Here is a 27962-nt window from a genome sequence, read left to right on the forward strand (position 1 = left end):
GTCAGACATTACAAATTTCCATTCAAGTCACTGTTTTCTCAGCCTGGTTAACAATTCCTCTGACAAATATTTATTTTCTTAAGTGGAGTGAATTAAACAGTATGGATGAAACAAACAAAACAATACTTTACAGTCTGTACTCCGCTGTTGACACTGACCAATAATCATCCCATTTGAGCATCAACAGTCTGTGACAAGCAGACATCCCACTCTGAGAATGATTACAGTTAGAACGTAGCTGCAGTGACACAGCATCACGCCAGCACAGCCTGTCTCCTCCCTCCCCTTCTCGGTCCGGTCCCCATGTTCCTCTGGTAACACTCTGCCAAAACCCACACATGCCCAGTCTCCAGGCTTTCAAATTTCACAACAGGATGCTCGGCGGTATCCTTATGTCAGGCAAACTGTGAGAAGCTGGCTCCATGTGTTTGTCTGCTGTGAGTTTTATTCATTTCCTCCAAATAAAGCTTGTCTGAAACCACTGCATATCAAACATGAACGTTCACTGATAGAGACAAGACAGACAGTAAACACCTGCCTGTATTAACTATATAGACTGTATGCCATCTATAAGAAACAGCATCCATTTTGGACCCACATTCCCAGATAAGGTCACATGCTTGCAGTCCTCAACATCAGCCTGGTGTTTGCTGCAGTAGACGAAGTGATCATCAAAAGGTTTAAATGTGAACATACCACCAATACCAGCCTTTGACTGTCCCCCACCATCTGACACAGATACAGCAGCATGTCAAGACAACGGTCTGTCCAAACTGTGAGACACTTTTGCTTTGACACAGGGGCGTGTCAGTGTTTAGGCGTGCACCAAACACACGACAAACGCATCTATTCCCATGTTATTTACAGTAAACGCATATTCACGCACAATAGAAGCTGCCCTAAACATCTGCAAATACAAACCCGCTGCTGCTGCTGTATGTTATGCAGTTAGCCATGCTGCTAACTTTCCTAGGCCCAACCTCGATCTACCACGTGGTTTCTCCTGCTACTGGCGCGATGCACAGCCCAGCTGCCGGCTTCACGCCAGCCACACCTCAGCCGACAGCACATACGACAACCATCTATTTCACGTACAGCACAAAGCATAAACGTCCAACAACGTGTAGAGGAGGCAGCAATGAAGACAAGCGTGACACAGGTCGGATCTAAGGAGGAGAAATACTAACCCGGTCGAGCTGAGCAGGTGGCTCCTGGTTATTAGCTCGTTGGTTCAACAGCTGCTATAGCTTTAGCTATATGAGGATAAACAGCGCGGCAGTGATGCCAGTGGTGTCGTGACAGTGATGAATACTGTAACTAACCCGAATGAGTCAGACACCTCAGTTTCATTTTGCAGCCAAACATCTCGCTCAGTTCTGACAACCTACGCTTACACCGGTGCAGTACAGGGGATGCAGAGAGGAAATCCCAGATTCTCGTGTGGCTTATCTCCCACTGCAGTTGACAAGTTAAAAGCACAGTGATCCGTCTACTCAACCACTCAGGCTCCAAATCACACTGTCCAGTTTCTCTTCATTCCTGGAATTGGAGTTGTAGCATTTGTTTTGCTCATGAAGAAAAAGACTCTTGCTCCATGTACACATCCAGATCTTTAAATCAGCTTTACATGCTTGCCCAACGCAGTGGATTGCTGCCGGCACCAATCATCATCACATGGTTTCAGGTGTCAAGCTCTCAGTATCCATGTTATAATACATACATTAAACGATTACAGTCATCTCTTTATGTAAAGGCGGGCAGCCAAAAAGGTGTAAAGGAGTTCTAATACTTTCAGTCCGGAGCTTGGCACTTCGGCAAAACACGCCTTCACCAGCCAAAAGTAGTTTCGCTGCTCACGTATCTATGTAGGCTACTTTGTAGCTAGCCTACAAACGGTACAATAGCTAGCAGGAGAATTTACGTTTACCGGCGAAACAGCACTGTGACACGACAGTCTGTGTCACTTTTCTTATATGATATAGTACACATAACATAATGTATGTCCCCGAATCAAACGGGCATGTAAGCAACTTGGCTGTCTATCGAAATGCTAGCTTGCTAGCCGGACAAGCTAAAATGAAGAAAGAACACCCACGTCGCGTTAGCATGGAATGCTAGCGACCAGCTAGCTAGCTAATCCCTAAAAACACAGCAGGAACACCAGCCAGCAGAAAGCACTCAACAAAGTCACAGGACACAGCCAAATCACCCCACTAAAATGTGAAAGGTAGGTCTGAACGCCCCCCAGAGTCTCCATAGCACAGAGACTTAACATTTATGTCAGATATTATACGTTTTAATAAAGAATTTAGCTGAGGATCGTGGCGTTACCTTTCTCTCCTTGAGTCCGCGGAGCCGGACGGACGGAAAGTCTTCCCGGAAGCCGGTACCTAGTAATTCCGGCAAAATCCCATCACGTGAAAGTTTCCCAGTAATCATGTTCTGAACAATAATGTAACATCTTTAGTCACCAGTGTTTTCTCTGCTCTTCTTGGGAGTAACAGGCATCCACTGGCTTTTTCAGTGACTATAATAGACTGACGTCCTTTGTGAAAATGATGTAAAGTTGGTTCATTTATCATGGCTACTCTTTTATCATCACATAGCAATAAGGAAGGCATTTAATAGGAATAAATACTATAAATAATAATCTGAAGATCAATGCAAAATAGCAAAGACGCCGCTGAGTATATTCAGCATTTAAAATGTGACAAAAGCTTGGCAATTCTTGTTAAAAACAAAAAATTAATATATCAACTAAAGTGTAATGAGATGCAGTTGGAAATTCAGTTGAACCAAGCAATTTAGGTGGCAGCTATGAACTATTAAAACTATAAACTTCATTTTTACTGCTCACTTGAATGACAAAGCCATGTTAACTGCTTGAATAGGTTTAGCAAGAGAAATATAACATATTTTGCTTCTTAATTACAAAAACACAGTCACAGCATTTCCAGAAACTGGTCGACATTTTTATTACTGATTCAACCTTGTACAGTACTGTAACAAAAACCAAAAAGAAAATCGTGATGCTGAATACACACTTTTAAATGCTTTTATTACAAATGAATTTAATAGTTGGAGGGGGAAACACATGTGAAGCACTGATGAGGATTTTGCAGGATTTTAGTCATTCATTTGCTGATGTTGAACAGGTCCCACTTTATAAACTGGCCTCAGGTCAGTCAAACAGCTGGTTCAGTACATGTGGGAGAGATGGATCAAAATTGGAGCAATGAGGAAACCATCTTTATGTAGAGAGGATGAGGTCCCAGTATGCCCTCCCTGTGTCATACCAGTCCAATTAACCAGACCCTATCCATCCATTTTTAATGACTGCTAGAACTGGGCTGCAGACGACAGATGAAGAAAGACAGGCCTGTCTAGCCCTTTTCCAGCCATGCAATGAACAACTAATTATAACAACTGCCAAGAGCCATGGAGGGCTACCCTTATAAACACGAGAAAAGGCCTGTGAGGACGGGTGCAGTCTAGGTTTCATAGTTAGGGTTCTTGCGGAGGATGACAAAGCCCTCCAGGATGGGCGTGACGGGCAGGTACTCCTCTGTGGCCAGTTCTGCCCTTTCTCCATGAGCCAGCAACACTGGCGTGGTGTGAGTCTGGAAACCTGTGATGGCCTTAGGCTTACCTGCCTGGCCCACAACATCCACAGCCTGTAGACAGATCAGAGAAACTTGTGTTAAACAACCATGTCCATTTTCTGGCCATAAAATTACATACATTCTCCAGCACGCTTCTATTCTTAAACATTTTTATTTCTCTGAAAAAGAGCTGTTAAAGTTTTTCTTGCATTCACTGACTCTCAGAGAGAAAGAAAGACAGCAGAACCTGTTCAGGAGGGAATTAATTACATGGGTAAGTAGGATAGGTAATCTCATCTTTCTCTGAACACAGTTTGAAACTTTATCTGTGGTGCTTTGTGTTAGGGAGAAAAGACAGAGTCAATAAGCTCTGCAGACTTTAATTGTCTCAAATAAGTTATCCCAGGCTTTACCTGTCCAACTCTAACAGACACAGGCAGCGGTCGGAGCTCCTCATCGAATGTGACCAACATACGTGGCTGCATGGCTGCTACCAGGCCATAGAGAATGTAGTGAGATTTCCCCAGGATTACTGTAATGCACACAAAAGACACGAGGGGATGTTAGCACAGGAGACTCTCGGTTCAAAAGAACTTTCAAATTACAGACTAATAATGGATGTGTGCAGCTGAGTGGGAGAAAATTAACTCACTGTTCTTGACGTCGAGGAAGGAGACGAGCACAGTGAGCAGTCCCGCCACGGCAACCTGACTCATCAGCTGCCTGTCGCTATGGTAGGGACAGAGTGTGAGTGTGCCTTTGCCCAGGTGAGTCAGACCCTGCGGAGGCAAACACGGCAAAAAGTCAATAATTACTCTAACACACAAACACGCAAGGCGTGCGCATACACACAAACACACACGCACTCACACACTCTTCCTTCCAAAAGTTCATTTGTATCTTGTACAGGGTTCCTTTTGTTTTGCCACCCACCTGAGCCAGTCGGACCATGAAGAGATTATTGGGATCTTTGGCGTGATATTGTGCCAGCTGCCGCAGCATGGCTGCCAGTCGGGCATTATTTGTGCCTGAGGAAATGGAAAAAATTAAGAGCCTGTTAAACTTGTAAAGGGCATTGACATCGGTGGCACTCTCAGTTGAGGAGGCATTGTGCTCCATTGAAAATGCCAACTAAGTAACATGCACCTTCAAGCATTCTGTGAAATTTTTAGTGAGAAACTTTAGTCCAGTTAGTTTTTCGGACAGCTGGCACTTAGCGTCTTAACCAATTAGCAAAGTTCTGCAGTACTTTGAGCGAGATAATGAACCGTTCTATGCAGGCTGGGACATTTTTAACTGCTACATGACGATGTAGCAGTGTAGTTAAAGATTGAGCCACACGTTTTAGCTGGATTTAAAATACAAGTTTGTTATGAATAGTATGGTGAAAGGCTTGAAATGAAAATATTTAATGTCCCATGAATTGAATGCATGAATTCAACTGCACTCAATTTTAACTGCTTTCGGTATTTTTCTTAATTTTGGACCAGTTTATTATTCTACGTATAACTGAATTGACTAGGAAATTAGCTACTAAGAACATCCCTTGGCCACAGCAGCATTTTTTACAAATAGCCAGCATAGGAAGAGATCCTAGTTCTAAATTGATCTATGATCTCAGCTAACATTTTGAAACTGTGTTTTTGGTGACTAATTTGACAGTCACTAATTTCTAGTCTTACTTAATGCAAAAAGATGCTTATTTTGTAAAGGAGTCTCATTGTAAAATGAAAATAAAACGCACAGCAAAGCAGGGTGAGGGCTAGGCAGCTTTCTGTAATTTCTTCAGGTAGTCCTCAGGAAATGTTCTCCAGGATGCATATTTCTGCCATTTGTTGTGTTTTCTCTCAAGTTTATCCCTCACTGCTTCAGTAATGCTGAGTTTGAGGCTCTGGGGAGGCCAGTCCATGACTACCAGTGTGTGTTTTTCTATCCATATGTGCCGTTACTGCATCAGCAGTGTGATTTGCATCATTATCATGCTGAAAACTTAAGCCGTTTCCAATCAAATGCTTTGTAGTTGGTATTACATGGTGGATAAAAACCTGACAGTACTTTTCAGTGTTCATAATTACATCAATTTTGACAATACCTCCATCAGCACTGGCTGAAATGAAGCAACCATGACAGAGCCTCCACTGTGTTTCATAGGTGGTTGTGGATATTCACAGCTGTACCTCTCTCCTGCCTTCTTCTGTACACATTAACAACTTGAACCAAAACCTTCAAATTTGGATTCATCTCTCGATCAGACCTGTTGCCACTTTTAAGTCCAGGTCTTGTGTTATTTGGCATATCTCAGCCTTTTCTCCTTGTTCTCTTCCCTTAAGAAAGGCTTTTTGACAGCTACCCTTCCACTGAGATCATTTTCATTTCTGATGACACAGATGACATAGTAGGTGGAGGTGCCAGATCCATCTATCAGCTCCTCTGTCAATTCTTTGCTGATTTTTTCCCCCTATTTGTTAAGGACAAGATTTTCAGATACTATTCATTTGCTGTAGATAGAACAAAAAATGGCAGGCTTTAAAACTATCTTTCACTTGTCCAGTTTCCACAAATTAATAAGGATGATAATATTTAGGATCAGATTTAGGATCGGTGTTATCAAAATAACATTCCTCTGAAAATGGTCAGGTACAAGGCCTGGACAGAAAATGAGTGAAAAAGCAGCCAATGGCCAAAGAAAACTCTTCAGAAAGCTGGAGAACTATTGCTCAAGATCATTTTAAAATATTACAAGAAAGTTTCATTGGAAGCGAAATATCAAGAAATGAGGGGCAGCTCAATATTTTTGCACAGTACTGTATAATGGCAACCATTGTTAGTTTTCATGATTTCACACTATTCCTAAACTTACCACTGCCCACCATGCCCATGGCAAAGATGGAGTTGTGGGAGACCTCGGGGTCAGCATCATGGGAAAACTTGCTGAGGGTGTCCAAGATGTTCAGACGCGGGTTAGACACAGAAATGAGGGCCAGGGCCAGGGGCACCGCTCGCCTCAGGGTGGGCTCACCGTAACGCAGCTGATAAAATGTAAAGAAAGAAAATGAAAGTTCATGATAGCATAAATCAGGAATATACAGGAACAAAAATGTGTTTCTAAATATATGAATTGGCTACTTAGGTTGTTGCACACTTGTATACAAATGACAGAAAGGAACTCTTTAAGAATAAGAACAAGAATCAGGATAAAAGGAGGAGTGATGTGAGTGAGAGAAGAATCAAATGCAGAACAGAAGTCAGTGCTGACTTCATTTCTGAGAAAACATGAATACTAACACATTAGAGGTGGTGAGATAAGACAACAAAAAAGGTATTCAGCAATGAAACTGAAAAGATTCACTGCCAGTAAAGTAGTGTAACTGACCAGGTGTCCAAATGTTCGCAGCGCCATCTCTGAACCAATCTCCTCTCCCATGGCAATAAGGGCAATACCAAGAACAGCCACGCCCTGACGGAGTAAACAAAGTAATCAAATTTTTTTCCCCTTCTACCCATGTAGGAAAACGGATAAAGAAAAAGAACTGATGTATGATTATAATGACTACAAGTCTGTCCTTACTTGGTGGGAGCCCATGTCAGCAGCAGTCTCCTTCTTGTCTTTGTCCTTCTTGTCCTTCTTATCTTTGTCCTCCTCTTTTTCCTTCTCCTTGGCTTCATAATGCTCACTACAGATGTGGAGAAGCTGCTGCACCTTTAGCACATTACCAGATCCTGGACAGAAGAGGAGGAAATTATAGCAGTGAAATATAACTAACACAGTTCATTGATCTGTAGTAGATGTATGGTAAGCCTAAAAGACTAACCTGCATATGCACAAATATCCACTAGCGTGTTGGCAAAACTGCGGAAAGGTTCAGGGACAACCTGCAGAGCTGCCAGAGTTGTCTCAATTGCCTCTCCTTTCCCTAAAGTCAATGAAATGACAGCAGTTAGAGCAGCTGACCAGGATGAAAGAAATTATGCACTACAATAAGAACTTAAAGATTTTATTAAGCACAAAATGATTCAGAAAAAGTTGTCAAACTTTGAGAAATTGTGCACTTTATTTTCCTTCTTCTCCCCAAATGCGTACCCAGGTGGTTGAGTCCCAAGCCCAAAGGCAGCCAGCGAGCGTATGTGTCCTTCAACTCCTGTTCATTCTTCTCCATGATGGTCTGGACAATGGTGGAGGTCACATCACCGTTACAAGTTCCTACTGCGATCATACCACATGCCAGCGCCGTCACACCAACCACCTGAGGATTTGAGACACACAGAAATTATACTAATCTGATCCTCCTTAACAGTAGGGAGCTATATAGAAAATGTGAAGCCATACCTCCATGCTGGATTTAGAGTCTCCCATGACGGGGAGAAGGAGAGACAGGACATCTTCTCTGTTGGAGCCAGCATAGGCAAGACCCAGTCTGAAAAAAGAAGAAAGGGAGCAGGACATAATGTGATTACGTAACATTCAAAGAATATAAGACAAGATATAACTAGGGGTGGTTTCTACAAGCATTCTCCTCACCCAAAAATGGCTCCTATCCTCATGATGTTGCTGTTGTGGAGGACGTAGTCAGACAGCAGGGCAAGAGCTGGGTCACACTCATTCCTTACACCTGAGTTTACAATGCCACAGGCCAGAAGGGCACCAGACTGCACATACAAAGATGATGCATGAGGGGACAAAAACAAAAAACGATACCCATAGGGCTTTACTTTTTCCCTTCTCCTAATTCACAATAAGCCTAAGGTTAACTGATGTTGTTCACAGAGTTAATCTCCCAACTCAGTGAAGAGTAAGCTCTAAACTGCCTTGCCATAAAAACAGTGCTGCAGATGCATACAAATGTCAAAGCAGGACACTGATCTGTATATAAGGAAAAGTATGATGTGTCCCCTTGAGTATATCCAAACTATACCTTGATGTAGTCTTCAGAAGAGTAGAGGTATTTGTCAATCTGCGTCAGACCACCATCCACATCCCACAGCAGGATCATACCCAAGGAAGCTGCAGCGCTCAACATGCCTGAAGACAGCGGCAAATAAAATGTGCTGAAGACTGCCAGAAATGCTCACAGATATATGGTTGTGAGATTGAAAAGTACCCAGTATAGCCACAGAAGCGCTCCACCTTTATATGCTGTGTGGGCTATGTGTGTTTTCTCATACCGTGGTCCTTGTTCTTGTACAGCCACTTGTTGCCATCATCTGTGAGGAGTTTATCTTGACCAAAAGCTGCGTTCACAAAGCCGTTCACAAAAGAAGAAGCCAAGTTCATCCGGGCCGAGTCCACTTGGGAGCCACTGCCTCCAAACCCTGCCACATACAGTGCAAAGGTGATGGAGCGTGGGTACATTTAGCTAAACTTACCAGTAAATCACAAAACACAGTGCCTATCAAACTCCCTCATTTTGTCTTTAATAATGTGAATTTGAATGGATTTAAAAAACAAACAAACACCAGCGTCTTAAAATGAGCCAAGAGTCACAGATAGAGAGAGATATAGAGATACAAAAAGAGTAACAGAGAGAGAGAGAGAGAGAGAGAGAGAGAGAGAGAGAGAGAGAGAGTGAGTGTGTGTGTGTGTGTGTGTAACACTTCTACATTCAAAAAGAAGAGAATCCAGCTTTCTGTCTGGTCCACTTCAGCTCTGACGGACATTCACACTATTGATTTTTGTGAAGTAGTCTTGTGAGTCATTCAGTGACGTCACTCCCATGACGTGTTTTTTCAGCTCAACTCAGCTTGGAACCCAAGGTGAGGAGCTACTAAAAAAGGTACCTGGTACCAGGTACCACCACCCAATGGAAAACCCTATAAAGTGTTTTGAGTCGAGTCAAGTCAAGCTGAGTTGAGCCAACTAGGTGTTAGGGGAAAAGAGATTCAAAATTTAATCTCGTCTTGAACGCCAAAAAGCCAAGGGCTGGTCCTCTTGGTGTACTGTCATCACTCTGCAAGTATAGACCCTTCCACTTAAATTCTGAAGTTCATCACTGAAGGGTTGTATAGTTTTTATATCACAAGATTTGTTACCTTCCTACTTTTCTACGTGCTGCAGTTTTGTTATGTTATTACTGCCAGACAGTCTTAACAATGCTCCTCACTTTATCTTCCAGTGGTGAAAGGTGAAACCAAATTGCAGCACATGTGCTCACAATACAGAGGTTAAAGCGAACCAAACTAAGTCTTTAATAACTTTGAGCGGTCTCAAAATGAGTATATGTGTCTTCAAATTGATATACCACCTAATAGAATAGAAATGGAAAATCTTTTCATATGTACTCACTGTTGTTTTCCAGGTGCGTTTTGTAGATGTCATCTGGTACTTTGGGCTCCATGATATCCAACTGGGGAAGACAAGACAAGTTTGTTATTAATAAAAGTGAAAAGGACTGAGTCATTGGAGAGTGAAGCTGTGCTTAGGCTATAATCCTCCATTTCCCTTTAAGAATAATGGTCTATGATTCATAAAGTGCCAGTGATGAGAGTCATTTTAGGCTTTTCATTCAGTGCTTTCACCATCTATTTGTCACCTACCTACTCCATAGGTGATTTATTCTGCCTCTTATCTTCTTTGTACAAGTTTGGCATTATATTAATCCACAGTTCATCTCAATTAAATCTTCAGCTACAACCTTTTTACAACCCCCCCCCCCAAAAAAAACCTTGTGTTTCCTGTTTGTATAAGTGATTCCACATAGTATAGACAAACAGTTTTAATGGGGAGAGTGGTACATTGGGGCTTTCTGGGTACCTGAATATCGAAATCTGGGCACAAGAAGTTTGGATACTGGAAGTTTAGATGTTGCTGACCATATCATCACATTACATACCATCAGTTCTAACCCTTTGAAAAGCATTTTCTCAAAGTTGTTATTAATAACTGGTTGTGCAATGCAGTGGACAAGTTGTTACATGATAGGATAGATCTGAATAAGCTGTCATGATGTGAAAACCGGGCAATCAAAACACTCAGTGTTTGACTTGTAAATAAAAAACAAATCTAACTTCATGAACTCAGCTTTTTTTTGCAGCTTTTTGTTGCAATTTAACAATTTTATTTGTACAGGTTAATCAGAGGTTTACTGTCACTCATCAACTGTTTCTTCAGGGTGGAATGACAGCATGCATGTTTATTTATTTAAAAAAAAATTATTGGCTTCACAAGCTGAATTTATTTTTTGGGGTGATTTTTTTAAAGTTCATTCATTCATCTAATTTTTTATGGCTGTTTCATACTAACGGAGAGAGACTAAATATGAACAAAAAATCCAGCAAAAACACATTACATTGAAGTTATTAATTGATCTGCATGTCTGAGTGATATAGGCATTTCATCCTCTCCATCCAACCAGAATTCTGGGTCTCACAGATTGGTTGTGCTTCTATGTGATGCACAGATTACAGTAAATCTATCTTGTTATGGCTACAAAGCACACTTGTGCACAGAATCAATTTCTTTCATTCCAACCTACCACCACCATTGGCAAGAACAAAAAGCTGTCAAAAGACATCAGGAACAAGACTATAGACATGCAAGAGGCTGGAATGGACTACTAGACCATCAGCAACAAGTTTGGTAAGAAGGTAACAAGTGTTTGTGTGAGAAATGGGGGGGGGGGAGTGACTATCAATGAGTTTTATCAGAAGAAAGGTGGTGGATCAGCCCCAAACTACACAAGCTCACTAACAAGCTCATCAAGAAAACAAGAAACTTGAAGAGGAGTGGGCCAAATTCCATCCTGAGATGTGTGTAAGCCTGGAAACCAACAACAAGAAATTATCACTGTGAATGCCAATGAGTCATGTCTTGCTTGGGGTTCAAATACTTATTTCACTTAATGACATGCAAATCAGTTTATAACTTTTATTTAGTGTATTTTTGCTGGATTTTTCATTGATATTGTGTCTCTCTCCATTAAAATGAAAGTACCATAACTATACTAGATCGTTCATTTCTTTCTAAACTTAGCAAACTTACAAATTCACCAGATGATCAAAAAATTATTTTCCCCACAGTATCCAAACATCTGACCACAGCCTCTTACAGTCTTAGGCCTAACACATAGAGACAGACAACCATTCACACTCACATTCACACCTAAGGGCAATTCAGAGTTAACCCCACTATAAATAAAGCCGGAGTACCCAGAGAGTACGCAAACACAGGCAGAACATGCAAACTCCACACAGAAAGACCCTGTCTTGATAGTGGAATTGAACTCAGGACATTCTTGCTGTGAGGCAACAGTGCCAACACCCCTTATTTAAAACAATTTTATAACCTCCTGTCCTACCTCTCTAGCCAGGGCCAAGAAGTTGCTGTTGAGCTGCACATTTGACATGATCTCAGTCAAGTCTTCGTAGTCCTCTACATCCTCATTAAGCTCCAGGAACATGCCATGACGACCCAACATGAATGCCATCTGTTTCTGGATGACTCTGGAAGGAATAAAATTACAAGGAGTTTGTGTTTAATGCACCTTATCCACTAATATCTGATTAAATAACATTGATACACACACACACTCAAAAATTGTGTCAGTAAGTTTTGCACTTGTGAGAATCAACATGATCATGTTGGGTCTTTAAAGTTAAAGGTAGAACTTGAAAGTTCTTACATGTCTTTGCAGGATGTGAAGATGTTTTCGACAAGCTCCACATCATTGAGCATCAGGGCCAAGCGCAGGGCTTCTGGATAACAGTTGAACTTCCTGAAGATGTTCAAGGCGCATCTCAGCAGTGCTGAGTTCTCTGGCTCAGGAACATAACTCACACAACTGAAGAAGTGAAGCACAAAGTTAAGAGACGCTCATATTCCAGTGAAAAATCACTAATTCATATTTAGACTCTACAACATGCTAATCTAAACAAGGTTTGTGTAGAATGGCTCAAACACACCTGGTGAGGTAGAGGCAGACTTTGCCGTATGCGTTTTCATCAATATAGTCCTCCAGCATGTCCAGCCTCTCAATCTCCATCAGCAGGTCACATGCCTCGTGCTCAGCATTGTGGGCCATGTTGTAGGGCACAATCTCCTTCACTAGTTTCAAAAGAGTTTCCTGCTGGGTCTTATCATTCTCCTCTACCTCCTGCCACTCTTTAGCCACCTCACCTGCAAGGTGTCTGAAAGACACAGACAGAACAGTGTTTGTCACCAAATAATGAGGCAAAGGAAAATAAAAATGTTTTCCACTTATTCAACAGAAGGAAAAACATGATATCTGTCAAGCTTTTATTTAAATTCCTTTCAGTATCAAATCAACACACTTTTAGTGGAGACACCAAACTCAAAATGCAACTGATTAGACCTCAATGACTAATCAAAATAAATCTGTAACTAATCATTTGGGAAGTGGTTAGTACTGTCTTTTGCACTTTTTAAAAAGTTCCAAATTAGTCACAATTTTCAGTTTCATTAGCAATCAGATGGTAACATGGAACATTCTCAATTACTAGAAAGTGAGACAGGAAAAAAAGTGGAGCCACAGAGCTGCTGCAAATTTTACTGTAAAAAAAAAAAAAAACAGTCAATGTTGAACAGTCAAAGCACATTCGTGTGAAAGATATGTAAAGCTGTGGCTGCTCATCTCTGGCTGTGACATAGTGGACAGAAAAGAGGCAGCACTATCCTGAAGAACACTAAGCTGTTCCTCTCACTGTAAGCAAACCGAAACCAGAGAGCCAATTAGAGTCCTTTATGAAAACGTCAACATGTCTAAACATGTGAACCTGAACTCCTCAGTTAGATTATTCCAAAGCGGGGCCCTTTATTCAGCAGAAAACTTTGTGGTGTTCTCAGCACTCCATGATAACATGTCTTACCTGACGTATTCATGTCCCCAGGAGGCCAGCTCTTCCTGGGAGCCCACCAGGCGGTATTTCAAACACTCCCTCTCACCGCTCATGGTCATAGCAAGCACTGATACGACATCAGCACAGAAGCGCTGCAGCGACAAACATGAACACTCACTGTTTAAAACCAATCCTAACATTGGATATTTTTCAAATGACCCACAATGTAATAGAGCACTTTTAACTATTAGTTCCATTTTAATCACACATTCATACAGCATTTCTATACACTTACAAGTACTCTGTCTACCTCACATTCATGGCCAAATAACCCATCATGTATGTCTTTGAACTGTGGGAGGAAACCCACACAGGTACAGTGAGAACACGTAAACGTCACGCAAAAAGCCCCAGCAGAGGTTTGAACTTGTAACCCTCATGCTAACCGCTCCACCACCATGCCACCCAAAACACTTTAAAGACAGTACTTGTTACATATATGAGTGGCAGGACTGTCATACATATTAAAAATTCTTAATGGTCTTGTGCAATGCGTCTAGCTTCTTCCTCTCACATCACATTTGCCCCATTTACATATATACAAATTCTTAGGAATCTATTCACACTTAATTCAGTCCAAGAGCCTCACCTTGTTCTCTCCAGGGGCCATGCCCTCATAGATTTCTTTGAGCTTGCCATAGTGAGGGCGCAGGAATTTCAGGGGTTTAGGTACTGAGGTCATGGAGGTGGTTGAGGAGCGAATCAGTCTGCGCAGTTCTTCTAATGCAGGACGATACAGTGCTGTGTTCTTCTCCTGTGTGTGTGTGGGGGGGGGGGGGGGGGGGGGGGGGGACAAACCATTTTTACCTTGTAGGAATTTGCTTCATATCTCGACACACAAAAAAGTTGTTGGAGAAATCTGAATACTCACACTCAGTCTCTCCACCATCATCTCCAAATCCTCTTGTAATTGCTTATCTTCTTCTGACTGAAATAAGAGGACAACATAAAAACGTTATTAATCAAATCCATAAAAATAAAAAACAGGACTGCTTAAGAGCTCTCAATACTGTCGATGTTGCATATCAAAAAAATACATTTGCTTAATAGATGGCAACTGCTGCCAGTCAGTCAGTATAATATAAACTGTTTGTTTTGGTGCAAGCTCAATCATTCAGTTCAGGAAATCCCAAAATGTCGGGATTTCTCCCACTGAAAATCCTTCGTCCAGATGGACAGAATCAACTTTTTAAAAAAGTTTAAATAAGCTGCTGTTTTAAATACCATTATGCTATGAAATTCGTTGCAGCAAATGCATTGAAAATGAACCTCAGATGGAAACTGATAATTGTCAAATCTGCAACGCATTGTCATGAATCAATTAATTCCCTGAGACCTGCATTCAGATTTCCAAGCAGAACACATGATGACATTTCTTTCTGTTAAATATTAATAAAATCTTATGAATATTCAAGCCCATCAGTGGTGCAGGTATTTATTACTATTTACATACCACCTGGCATCGCTTAAATATGAACAGGAATGTGGTTTTCTACTTTGTAATAACGATCATGTGTCTAATGAACCTGCCTAACAATGAATGCGTTTTAAAGCTACTGTAACATGTGGTTTACTAACAATACGATAATATTATACTTCAATTGCGAGTTATATATGTTTTATCAGCATTTTTAATTTCTACACTTTTGTTAAACCCAATAGCATACAGTGTGTACATTATGCTAACTATGAAGAAAGCAAATTAAAATCAAATTCTCTGTTTGTTTGCACAAACTTGCTCAAATAAAGATACTCATTATAATATATTCAGAATATGAATTCGCGTGTCCATGTTTGCACTGGATTTCACTTAGCTTTCCACTAACTGTAAAATGTAAAGTCAGTCTAATTAGTTCTCAGATATGATATTGCAGAATAGATGGGATTTTGTTGCGTGAGTTTCTGTGACTTCAAGTTAGCTGCTGTGTCATACAGTACGTCTTCCAGCACTAGCTGAACATGCTAGCAGAGCTACATTAATGCCAGCAAAGACAGCGGACATAACAACTGGCAAGCTAACGCTAGCATACCGGCTGATGTAGGCTAGGCTAAAATTACCTAACGGAGGTTATTAGCAGGTTTTTAAAGGCCCACAACGTGCTAATAAGTCAGACTAGTGACATTTCATACGCTTATTAATTGCAGTCCAGTAAATTGAAGCTCGTCAGACGTCTATCTTAAATCCCACTAACTTCTGGCCTGCTCGACCATGTTGTCAAAGCGACAGTGACTAAGGCAAATTAACACGTCTGGCTCGATTACATTTCAATGAATGAGCAAAAAGCGAAAATGTACCAATTCTTGCTCCTCTTTCTTGTCTTTGTCCTTCCCCGAGGGTTGCTGGGCCTTCTCCTTGTCCTTGTCTTTCTCATCAGTCTTTTCGGGCTGCTTATTCTCTTTGTTTTTTGCCTCCTCCATGGTTGTGGCTCTGTGAACTGTTGGTTAGCGAACGGAAATGTTCACAAACCAGGAGAGCACCTTCTTCGGTACAGAAAATCTGTCCTGGTTTCTCGTTACCGCCTCTACTGGCGGCGGGTTGTCGTGGTCCTTTGTGAGTACTTCAGGCCCCGTAAAACAGGAACCAGATACGCGAGATCTCATGGTCAAAAACCAGAAAAACTGCGTTATTTCGCTATTTCTTGATAGCTATAAGCATGCTCCACACAGTAGACGCATAATTATTGACGTCAATTTCACAGTGTTACGGTGACCAAAACTTTAACAGAGGTTGTGTCTTTTACACACCGTTCTGTGCATTATAGGTGGCCAAACGTCATATGAAAAAACACCCAAACAATTTGAAAATATATTTAAGAATTAAAAATAAGGTTTTCAATTATATGCGAAGTTTCTAAATACACAGGCACTGTGTGCGATTTTAAGATGAATGCTGGTATTTCCTATTTTCTGTGAGTTTTCTAAAGTAGCAGAACTTGTCATATGACTTCTCTGCACTATATCACATGCCCTTCACTATTTCCTTCTTTATTAGCACTATGGCTTTTCACACGTTCGTGGTGCTCCTTTGCCAGGTAGCCGTGTTTCTGTCTTTCTGTACTGTTGGAGAGGGTCGCTACTCCATTTTCAGGAGGTTTAAAGAAGCGCAGGACACCAAGCAGGGATCTCTGTTTGAGGAGCAATGGTTTACACAGAAATTGGATCACTTCAACGGCGCTGACACAAGAGTGTGGAAGCAGGCAGGTGTAGATGTTGATTTTTATGGACATTTGTTTGATTTGACTGTGTGATCTAATCTCGTGCAATTTGACAAATGTGTCAGTATGCATGCATCTGTCACGAAAGATGGAGCCTTTTTGGCTCATTTTACTGCAACCCCATTGGTGTTTTTATTTGTATTTTTCTACTTTCTGAATGTCTCTCACTTTGTTGTTCTCTATCAGATGTACTTTATAAATGAAGCCTTCTACAGGCCTGGTGGGCCGGTGTTTCTGATGATAGGGGGAGAGGGCCCAGCAAATCCAGCATGGATGGAGCACGGCACTTGGCTCACCTATGCTGAGAAACTGGGAGCGCTTTGCTTGATGCTTGAACATCGCTTCTATGGAAAGAGTCACCCTACAATGTATGTTTATCCCTCTCATTATGCCCTGTTTATGAGAGGAATCTCTGTCTGTGTGGTCATCTATCTTGGCAACTCTGTATCCAACCCTCAGCTTCACTCTGTGTGCAGAGGGTAACACACACATGCACGCTACTTCAGGTTCAGCAGGTTTATGAGAGCATTTGTTGACATGAATGCATTCCTGATATGCTTTTTCTCAAGTTTAACCATCTGCAAACCCTTACCCTTACCCAAACCTAAAGTCTTAACCCTCGGACAGAAGGGCTGCGACTTGTGGTTTATAATTCACAAAAATGGCCCTACACACAGAATATTTTGATCATCATTTTCACTATATAATTTTTTTTTTTTTCTTCCTGTGACAAATTACTCGAACAACTCACTCATGTAGCGTATATGAGTGGCTCTCAAATACCATGTTTAGTGTGAGTTAAAGCTGGCTTATTTTTGGAACAGGAACTCCAGGATTGCCTGCATGTGATAAGGTTAAGGGACATCTGTGAATTGTAGCTATGAGTAAAATAACTGACTTCCAAAAATTTCAGCTCAGCATGAACAAAAATGATCAAATGCAGAAGTTAAGCAGTACTGCACACCAAATATGTTATTACCCCCCCCCCCAGAAAAAAAAAATGTTGTGGGTGCAGAAACTGGTATTAAAAATGTCGGGCTTCCTTTGTTTATGCTCCAGTGAGCTGCGTGCCTTTCAGGTGGCTAACCTCAGTTTGAATCTTTACACAGGAAGTTTCTGCCAGAGCAAGCTGCTCTTAAGCATGGCTAAATCACTTTGCACAGCTCTTTGCAGGTTTTCAGCAACTCTGGCTGTGCACTGTAGGATCATAACAAATTCACATTGAAACCATCAGCTGGTTTTATCAGCACCACTAGATGGCAGCACTGCAATTTACCCGTAGCCCGGCCTGGATGGAACAATGTGGTTTGATACTGAATGCTTCTCTTTTCTTTTAGGGACCTCAGCACAGACAACCTGCGTTTCCTCAGCAGTCGTCAGGCACTGGCTGACCTAGCACACTTTCGCACCATGATTGCCAAGGCCCGAGGGCTGACTGACAGGAAGTGGGTGGCGTTCGGTGGGTCGTACCCAGGTTCTCTGGCTGCTTGGTTCAGGCTCAAATACCCCCACCTGGTCCATGCCTCTGTGGCCACCAGTGCACCTGTTTATGCCACAGTCAATTTTCCAGGTAAGAAGAGATGTGATGTAACACGTTCAAACAGTGTAACAAAGCCCTAAATAATGTTGTCTAGTTCTGGATTTTATAATGTGCCGAACTCCATTTAAAACAATCTAGGATTTGAACGTGGATATGCTTTCAGGAAACAAAGTGGGATTACCACGTTAAGTTCAAAAATAATTTGTTGTGCTTCTCAGTATTACATTCAGCTTCACATAATGCATGACACATTAAAAACACACTGCAGTATCAACACCCTCACCAAACACACGAAGCATCAAATCGAACCACTCGACAGATTTTCTAGCTTTGGTCAGTGTCACGGAACTAAAAGGCTCAGACACATCAGAGATGAGGGCTCATTCTCTATCTGTGTCTGTGTTGTATTTGGCCGTCTCCTTTGTTTTTCTCCGGAAGACTGCAGGCTGGAATCAAGGTCAGAGGAGCTTTTGAACATGGATTTAGGCTCTTCCACCCACACATGTGCTGTCTTTAAGATGCTATCGCACACATTCAGTAGACATTCTTTTTGGATTTAGGGACATGTAAGAGACAAAACACCTGGGACCAATGGTGTACATTGTGTACTTGCATCAGCCATCTCTTTTGTCCTGCAGTAAGTTTGTGGTTATCATTTCCCAAAACAGCACAGCAGTAAGTCAGAAACTACCAGTAAGAGGTTGGCTTTCACTTAAGAAGGGGGGGGAAAATTCCTGGATTGTGTAATGTGGAGTTTCTCCTCTGAGCTTTTAGACTTTCATAAGCTGTGAAATTCACTCATCATTTCACTTTCAACCTCACTGAAACCCAAATAAACACTCTCAAACATTTAAATGGAACTGGTTCACATGCTGTTTTGAAGATAAATTGGTGCTTTTGCACTGCCTCTAAAATGGTCCTGTATGGTTAACCAAGCCCTTTTTGCTTTTTTGTGTGTGTGTGTGTGTGTTATTGTGGTCTTTTTATACCAGCCCAGGTTTAAGTGTCCACGCACCCTCTGCCTTTTTTTTTTTCTCCCCCCCCCCCCCCCCCAGAATACTTGGAGGTTGTTTGGCGTTCGCTGGCCTCAGAGAACACAGAGTGCCCATTGCTGGTGAAAAAGGCTTCGGATGACCTCGTCGAACGCCTGAAAGACCCCAGAACCTATGACAACATCACCAAAGACTTCAAGTAGGTTACATTTGCTCTCTGGAAGAGATCCTTCTGTTTTGTTATTTGCCGTGACCAGAGGAGCCCTTAGGTTGAGGCAGGTTATATAAAAGGAGTGTCCAGTTTGCAGCCGATCACAGAGCAAGTCTTCCTGATCAGTCGGACGGACCACAGCAAAGTACACCATGCTCACCACAGCTGGGTGTTAGAAAATCTCCTTTGTCACACACTGAAAAAGCTCAGCTTCCTGAGGAAACAGAGGCTGATCATCATCTTTTGTATACACCTTCTGTGTTGGTCTTCCAGTTGAGCCTGTTGGTAGTGCTTGTATTCCTCCACCACATCAACATGCTGCCCCAGCTTAGACACAGACCGTGCAGCTGACATCCCCTTCCTTCTCTAGTCTGATCTTATTCACATTGAGAACCAGATGATTCTTCCATACATCTGACTGCTGGTATTTTGGTAGATGGTGTGACCTGGAGTTGTAGTCAAAGTCTGAGGTTGTACAGGGGTGTGTGTGTGTGTGTGTGTGTGTGTGTGTGTGTGTGTGTGTGTGTGTGTGTGTGTGTGTGTGTGTGTGTGTGTGTGTGTGTGTGTGTGTGTGTGTGTGTGTGTGTGGTTGTATGAGAGGTTCAAGGAGCAGCAAGGGTCATCTTGGGTCAGAGCCTTGTCAACAGCTCCAGAAGTATTGCCTCAGCTATCTGGATGAAGCTGGGGCCCCTGGAGGGTTTCTGTGTGGTTGCGCACAGAAATGTCTCACTGTGTTTCCTTACATCACTTTATCATTGGGTTTATTATTATTACTGTGGCTGTCTAAGATTTCAAGGCTTAATGTTACTTAAAAAGACCTTGAGTAAACAAAAGCACCTCAGCATTTACTTTTATTGGGTCATTTTCTCAGCCCTCTTATTACATTATTTTCTTTTCATTCACTTCCATTATTCTCAGTTACAAACATGAAGTCATTCTTACCCGTGCCATGTGTGCAACCTCTGATGTTATTTTATAGCCTGTATTTGAGGTTGTTATAGTGACTGTCAGCATGATAAATAAGCAGTGTTGAATGGCGTCTTCAATGGCGTGGGCAGTCTTGCAGAGCTAATGCTGTCATGGGGACTTGCGAACACTGCCTATCTTTTTATTTCTGCTTCATGCAGACATGTCCTCATTGCAGGCAGAGGTCACAGGGGTGGTTTGGAGGCTTCCAGCTTTAAAACCGCAAAACATCAGGCAATGCAGCGCTTGCGTCACAGCTTGAGCATGGAGGAAGTTTTGGTTCACTGCACACACAAGGGAGTTGGGTCCAATAAAACCAAAAGTGAACACTTAACTATGTACATCCACAAACGCACCTCAGTAAGGTACAATCACTGCCCCTAATTACTGTCAGCTTGACAGACGGCCCTAATCATTTGCATGGATTGACTTTGAATAAATGAATACTTGATTAAAAGGGAAGTCAGTTCTTTGGATTTACTTCTTGCTGCATAATATAGAAAGTAACACCCAAACACATACTGTTGGCTAGTACTTTACTCTTGTCCCCCCTTTATTTATTTATTTTTTCCTCTGGTTTTTCTAATTTCCTGTCAACCTACTTCTTCATATCCTTCCCTATTCCCATGTTTCTTCTCCTCCAGTTTGTGTTCCAAACTACAGATCCAGACAGACATGGATTCTGCCTATTTCCTGGAGACACTGGCTGGCAACTTCATGGATGTGGTCCAGTACAATGAAGACAACAGGGGGTTTGAGGTGAGGGTAAAGCCAAACTGTATTGGGGGAAAGAGCCAGACATGTGGCTTCTGCAGTGCTTCTTGATATCCTCAGTCCAAAAATGATAATTATTTAATATGTTAGAAGTAGTACAAAAGGAAAACACTTGCTTACAGGAAAATTTCCTATTATTTTGCAGAGGGCACAGCATTTATCCCCTACTGCCCATTTTCTCTAAGCTTTCTCATTGTCATAGATCCACAGATTTGGTCCAGTTAAGAGGAGGTTCTCCCTTTAAGGATGAGGTTGGTAAATGATTGACAGCACAAATAATCGTACACATGCATAAAGATTTACACTAACATGCCGGCAGTTGACTATGCAGGACAGGCACAGATGCATATCTGTAGCTGTTGTTCAGTAAGTAAAAATGGCTTGCGTCGTGTTTGGGTGTAGCTGCTCTACAAAATGTGCCCAAGCATGTATTTTTGATACAGTTTGATGTGAAAAGACATCTGATATGGAAAGAATGTTTTAATTAAGACATGATTTATGTGTGCTGACTAAGCACTGAACGGGCTTTGTAGCTATCAGGGGCTGAGTTGAATGCAAGACCGCTATGAGTCAGGGGTGTTACAGGGAGCCCGGGCTGTGTGCTGAAACATGATAAACCCTGCATTGTCTAACAGTGAGAGGCCCGGAGATATTGCCTCGGAGAATTTTTCCAAGGTTGCGTCGGGGACCTGTTGCTTGCTTACTGTGTCTGTGTGTTTATATAAGAAGTGGGGCCTAGCTTGTTGCTCTGCAAAGTGGAGGCCAACAGAGTAGATAACAGTGGATGGTGGGAGGGTTTGACTTGTTTTTAAATAAAAGAAGCAAGTACGGTGGTGTTTGGTGCTGGTGCTTTTATCTGAGATTTGCTTGTATTTTAGTGGAAATATTTCTAGCACAAGATGAAGCCCATAATAATGATAAATGCACAGTAATGTGCAAGAATCTTAGCCCACCCCTGTGTCTTCATATTCTGCTAGGAAAATGGGTCCAATGTGCAAAAATACAGTATATAAAACAGTTTTTCCAGTGCAAATCAGCTTCAAAGTCAATATTTGGTGCTTTTTGGCACTTTTATTCTTCAGCACTGTCTGAACTTTCCTCGGCAACTTCTTGTCATTTCTGTAAGATTTCAGGAACAGGATACAAATCCATGCAAGTGTGTGATCAGCATTCTGTTGTGGTACAGCAGTAAACATGTACAGCCTTTTAATAGAAGTCCCTTTGTGCATTATTCTTGTCGGTTACTGTACTTTTTCACCTTTTCCTCACTTTTTTTTTTTGTAATTTAAAAAAAGAAAAGTGACTTTTTTTCCCTCCCCATCACTTCCCCTCTCTGTCCCCCTGGTGCCTGGAAGAGACGTGAGTCCGGTTACCAATAAGCTGATGTGAAAAAGTAACAAAAGAGCCTTTGGTCTCTCTGGTTTCCTGTCGCCCCAAGCTAAAGAGACGCTTATAAAAGAACTGAGGGGAGCGTCGGGCCACATAGTCCACAGTACTAGCAGACAGGCACAGCCAGCAGCTGCCTTCTCTGACACAAAAGGCAGAGAAAACTACCAGGTTTTAGGTACCGCTGAGGAATTTGGGGAAAGAACTCGGGGTGAGGTGTAACTCAATCAGTAGAGTCACAGCAGTGGTTTTATGCTTAAGGTTGTCAGTGGGGGGCTTTTTAAAATGCAGAAGGACCTTATGTAACGGTACAGCTTGTAGAGCAAGTACAAATAGTTTCTTTTCCTTTTTCTTTTTTTTTTCTTGCATAGAATAGGGGATGGTAATCACAGGTCACTTAGGTGTTCATTTTGCACGTAAGCACCACTCTGATCACTGCCACCTGTTTGCTCCTGTAGCCTCCCTCTGGTAAATGGCACATTCAGTGTGTCTCAATGCTTCCATTAGTGCTTTTTGACAGAGCAGTGCTGTCTCGAAATAAACACTCAGCAGCACATGTCTGTGGGGGACAGGACTGCCTCCTGATACCTGCTTTACCATGGGTGCTGAAGATGTGTCCTCCTCCTTTGGCTCAATATCATTTGAGCCCTTCCTTTTTCCTTTCTAGCTAAGATGGTAGCCACTGAGTTCAAAAACTGTAGAGTATTCCAAATTTGACTTTTTACTGCTAAAAAGACACCATCCAGGTTCTGTAGAGCTTTTGATGTAGCTTTACTTGATAATGTGAATATGCTCAGGCACTCAAAATTGCCAGTGTAATTTTAGACGGGCTTATACATGGACATGCACACCCAGAGTGCTGGAAAGCAACCACTCAAAAGCCACAGTGTCTCTGATGATCATAATGGGCACACATGGAGCAGGTCACCACACTTGCCAGAAACTGCATCAACGATGTCCACTAATTGTAGATGGCTAGATTTGTAAGGACAAAGACATGAATGTATTATGCGTGTTTGTCCAAAGAGAACAGGCCACTGAAAATGCAACACAGATATTTTCCTCCACAGTTGTGTATCCAGAGTGTAAAACAAACTTATTGGCTATTTCTGCAGCTTGATTTTTATATGCGAAACACTGCACAGCTGCCAAGAGTTAACCCTCATTTGCATAAGATGAAAGGTTTAGTTAACTTTAGCTTTCTTCTTTTGTCAACCTGCTAGTGAGTCTCTCACCGCCTTAAATCCCAGAGTGCCCTGTGAAGGCATTCTTGCATGTTGTTAGAAGATACCTGGGGGCAAACTGTTCCTCACTTCATGCTGCTGGTCTGTGTGCCTATGTATTTTTGCTACTATCACCTTGCAATTAAAACTGAGTGAATTGGGTTTTACCCATGATTAGAGTTTTAGCCATTGGCTTTATTTTGTTTTGTTTTGTTTTTTGGTCCACTGCTCTAAGATTGCAATATCCCAACTATTTGATGGATTGGGTGAAGATAATGTTTGCTCTCTTAAAGGTGGAGCGCATTAGCAACAACAGCCTTTGTTGATTAGTGTGAATTACAGGAACTGATTCACAGGATGGATTTCTTGCCAGCTGGCCTCATCTCAGTGTCACCATCTGGGAACTCTAAAATACCCTGCCCTTGTCCACATATTAAATGAATAAATATTCATGTTATGTTATTGAGGTTCTACAAAATATTTAAAAGGCAATCACACCGCAAGGTCCTTTCAGGAGCTGTTTTGGACCTTCTGGTAATGTCAAAGTCAAAATAATTTCTAATTCAACCTTGGTCATGTCTTTTGTTTTTGGGGGGGTTAAATGTGTTTGCTTTTCCAAACACAACTTCTCGCTCATCTGTTGTGCCATACCAGCCATACGTTTTAGTGTTTGACAAATGCTGACCAAACTTCATCTACTTAACCATTTGAGAAACTGCCACTTTCTGTTGGGACCATCTTTTAGGATGGGGATTAAGGATTTATTATTCACATCCAGTTATACACTCTGTATTGTAGGAGCTTAAATTTGGTCTTGCAGCTAGTTGTGACCATATTAGGGTATTCTCTTTCTGTGATATCATATAAAGCCAAGAGTGAGGGTGAGGGGGGAAAAAAAAAAACAAACAAAAAAACCCCCAGAAACTAAAGCCTAAAGTTATGGCTCAGAGATTATTTCCACATCCATTTTCAGATGTGTGGCCTTGAGTGGTGCGGTATGGTGACAGTCCTAACAACAGCGCCACTGTCCCTCCCTGTATTTGTGCAAACACTGATTTATTTGAAACTTTGGTCAAAGGTATAATAACCCAAAATAGCCGCTCTGAAAAATTAAAATGATATAAGAGCACATCTTGCCATCAACAGAATGGAGAAAACAGTGTTTCTATGCCATCCTAACCATCTACTTTTCCTTGTGGTGTGCTGTGATATGTCATTAAAGGGTCTTACTGGTACCAACATCACCATCAAGGTGCTGTGTAGTGTGATGACTGACAGCTCACTGGGAGACCCCTACGCCAGATACGCAGCTGTGGCCCGTCTCATGATGGAGACCTTCTCTATGAAATGCCTGGACACTAGCTTCAGCAAATACGTCAGCGACATGACTAACACATCCTGGGATGGACCGGCTGCAGGGGCAGGTGGGTGTGGATGCGTCTTCCTTGGAAGTGGTATTTGGTTTGGTCATTTTATTTAGTTTTAGCTTGTGGTCCTTATGAAACAGATATTTCTGTACCTTGCAATTTTAGGCTCTCTTTTGTTGTTTTGCTAGTGGAGTAGTTTATTTTTGTTGTTGCACTTAAGGGAAACTGTCACGTCTCATCGTGACTTTCCACTGTCATCCAACAATAATTCAGGAGCACTGCAGTAGCCTCAGGAAATGTAATAGAACAGTCACAGGCTTGTTCTGGCATGTGGTTACTGTGCTGATGGAAGGATTTGAACAACCAAAATAAAAGAAGAAAAGCTAATTCGGGAGTATTGCTTAACTTTACTACTAAATAAATCCTGGCATAACATCCCCAAATAATGCTGCTTTTTCTAAACTAAGTTTTCACGAGGGCTTAAAGTTCCAATATTGTATCCACTTTTTAAAGTTAAATTAAGTCCGACATGTGCCCCAGAATATATCTTTCCAGTTCCAGCCAAAAGTGTTATACGAGTCATTCCTTTTGCCATGGCTGTGTATGCCGTCACGCTTCCTGTTTTTTGTAGGTTTATATGCCAACGCAAACGGAACACACATGAGCTGCTAGATCTGAATTCAGGAGCTCAGTTCTTTTCTACCTGGAGGTGGTGCTTTTACCTGTGCTGAATCACAACTGGCTGCAAACCACAATGGCTCATTCAGAGACACTTCCTGTTCCGCAGAGAAAAGAAATATTGGGTTAATCTATTCCATTTGTCGGTCTAGGGACACACTGGAGATGTGTTTAAAAACAGGGAAGTGAATTTGGCATAACAGCATCCCCTTTAACACCCATGGTTTATACTGCACATAATATAGAAGAAGAAATGCACACATGACGTTGGGCTCACATATATAACAACTTTGTAGTCAAAATGACATTTTTATCCAGGGTCACTTGTTTCTGTTGTGAGCTCAGACTTCATTAGTGAGAGGGCTGTGGTGGAGGGGTGGGGTGGAGTGGGGTCACGGGAACAGGATGTGGTCTCTTTGAAAAGCCTTTGGGATGCGCTTGCATAACCTTCCCTGCCCACCTCTTTGTCTTGGGGCTCCAGTCAAGTTGTTTCCTGTATTTATTATGGCTGAATAACTGAAAATGAATACTTTTTTTTATCAAGGTGATTTTAAGATGATTATTAGAAATGCTAGCTCTAATAACATAGCGTGTATAATGCTAACAAGGAAATGAACATGCTGTTCATGGGTACATTTTTGTGTATGTCTTGACAGGGAGACAGTGGGTCTACCAGACCTGTGCTGAATTTGGATTCTACCAGAGCACTGATTCACCCAACCAGCCGTTCGCTGGCTTCCCTCTTGTGTGAGTACACCAAACATGGCCAGTAAACCTCACATACTTAATTGCATATTCAGTTGTCATTCTTATTGTTTGTTTGTTTTTTTTGTTTTTTTTTTTCTTTTTCTTCCCATCCAGATATTTTCTGAAACAGTGTACAAACTTTTACAACATCAGTGCTGAGCAGGTGGCGGAGGCTGTCACGCAGAGCAATGAGTATTACGGCGCTTACAACATCCGCTCAAGCAGAATTGTGTTCCCCAATGGCTCCATTGACCCCTGGCATGCCTTGGGGATCACCCAGGACATCTCAGCTGACCTACCTGCGATTTTCATCAAAGGTGAACAAAAATTATGCATAATGAATTTTTATGTTAAGTTTATGTTTTACACTCTGGATACACATTTGTGGGTAAAATGTCTGTTTCAACTCATGAGATCAGCATATCTCCAAATAATCCCTGATAACCAAAAGGTCGGGCTGCACACTACTCTAAACATCCCTATTATCCCTTTTTTTTTTTTTTTTTTTTTTTTTTTGTTGTTGTTGTTGTTGTGTTTTGTTTGTTTGTTTATTTTGTTTTTGTTAAATGATGTCAGTGAGAGCAGTGGTCCTTGATATGTTCATCTCAGGTATACATCTCTGGCTGTGAACACAGAAGCCACAACCACCTGCTGTTTAGATCTTCTGTTTGTGAGGGACAGCCAGTCAGAGGTTGGCTCAAAGGAACAGCAGGCCCCACATAAGATAAAGATTTCTTTAAACTGTGAGTCACTGAAAGCAGAGTTTAACAATATAACAGTGAAGCTGGAAGTGAGGTCCCCTTTAAGTAAATGCCTTACAAACTGTACATCAGATTGCACTGACTTTTTTTTGTTTTGTTTTGTTTCTTTTAACAAGTCCACACTGAGACTGAACTATGTTTGTGGTTGCTTTACATTACATAAGCCAAACAGCTAATTCAGAGTAGAACAATGCTTTACTTGTTCAGCTCTAATTTTATTTGCTGGTTAATTGTGCTTGGAACTCTTGTTTCCATCTATATTTTTTATTTTTTGTCTCTCTTGCATGCTTTATCCACTTTCTTTTTTTTTTCTTTCTTCGATCCAGGAACATCTCACTGCGCCAACATGTACCCAGCCAGGAGTGACGATCCCCCACAGCTGACCCTGGCCCGTGACCACATCTTCTTACTTCTGCAGCAGTGGCTGAAGCAATGACTGAGCTAAATAAGCCAGCAGTGGCTTTGCAACTGAAGCGTAATACTTCAGGTCACTGAGAGTGGGAGAAGAGTGCTTAGCTTCCTGCCAAATTTCTGGTTGATTTGAAATTCTATTTTGCACAAGAATCTTTAGGTCCAAGTTCAAGTTTTGAGCTCATAAATAAAGTTTTCTTTTTTTAAATTATTTCTTGTATTTGCGGGTACTTTGTTTCA

At 41.6% G+C, this 27962-nt stretch overlaps 3 protein-coding genes across 3 annotated transcripts in view; 1 reads left to right on the top strand and 2 right to left on the bottom strand.

Moving 5' to 3' along the window:
* The window catches only part of LOC100706162 (eukaryotic translation initiation factor 4 gamma 1), a 36167-nt gene extending 33763 nt beyond the window's left edge, over positions 1 to 2404 (bottom strand). Inside the window, exon 1 of the mRNA XM_005460994.4 lies at positions 2332 to 2404. The gene's annotated coding sequence lies outside the window, so the exon portion shown is untranslated. The remainder of the gene's footprint in view (positions 1 to 2331) is intronic.
* Positions 2405 to 2950: 546 nt separating this feature from the next.
* On the bottom strand, positions 2951 to 15975 carry psmd2 (proteasome 26S subunit ubiquitin receptor, non-ATPase 2). Its single transcript, XM_003456300.5, has 21 exons — positions 15747 to 15975; positions 14323 to 14379; positions 14041 to 14205; positions 13422 to 13543; positions 12498 to 12722; positions 12218 to 12376; positions 11894 to 12038; positions 9883 to 9943; positions 8766 to 8912; positions 8516 to 8622; positions 8122 to 8249; positions 7930 to 8017; positions 7684 to 7846; positions 7415 to 7516; positions 7171 to 7322; positions 6976 to 7059; positions 6463 to 6631; positions 4536 to 4630; positions 4255 to 4381; positions 4016 to 4134; positions 2951 to 3674 (listed from the first exon to the last, which is right to left on the bottom strand). Exons 1-21 carry the CDS (start codon positions 15867 to 15869, stop codon positions 3492 to 3494), a joined length of 2721 nt encoding a protein of 906 aa, XP_003456348.1. The 5' UTR covers positions 15870 to 15975; the 3' UTR covers positions 2951 to 3491.
* A 438-nt stretch (positions 15976 to 16413) lies between these two features.
* On the top strand, positions 16414 to 27933 carry prss59 (serine protease 59, putative). The gene is made up of 9 exons (XM_005460993.4): positions 16414 to 16648; positions 16853 to 17034; positions 18004 to 18236; positions 19262 to 19397; positions 21020 to 21134; positions 24981 to 25182; positions 26460 to 26550; positions 26665 to 26867; positions 27638 to 27933. Exons 1-9 carry the CDS (start codon positions 16415 to 16417, stop codon positions 27745 to 27747), a joined length of 1506 nt encoding a protein of 501 aa, XP_005461050.1. The 5' UTR covers position 16414; the 3' UTR covers positions 27748 to 27933.
* Positions 27934 to 27962: the final 29 nt, after the last annotated feature.

This window comes from Oreochromis niloticus, linkage group LG14 (genome assembly GCF_001858045.2).
Source record: "Oreochromis niloticus isolate F11D_XX linkage group LG14, O_niloticus_UMD_NMBU, whole genome shotgun sequence".
Lineage (NCBI taxonomy): Eukaryota > Metazoa > Chordata > Actinopteri > Cichliformes > Cichlidae > Oreochromis > Oreochromis niloticus.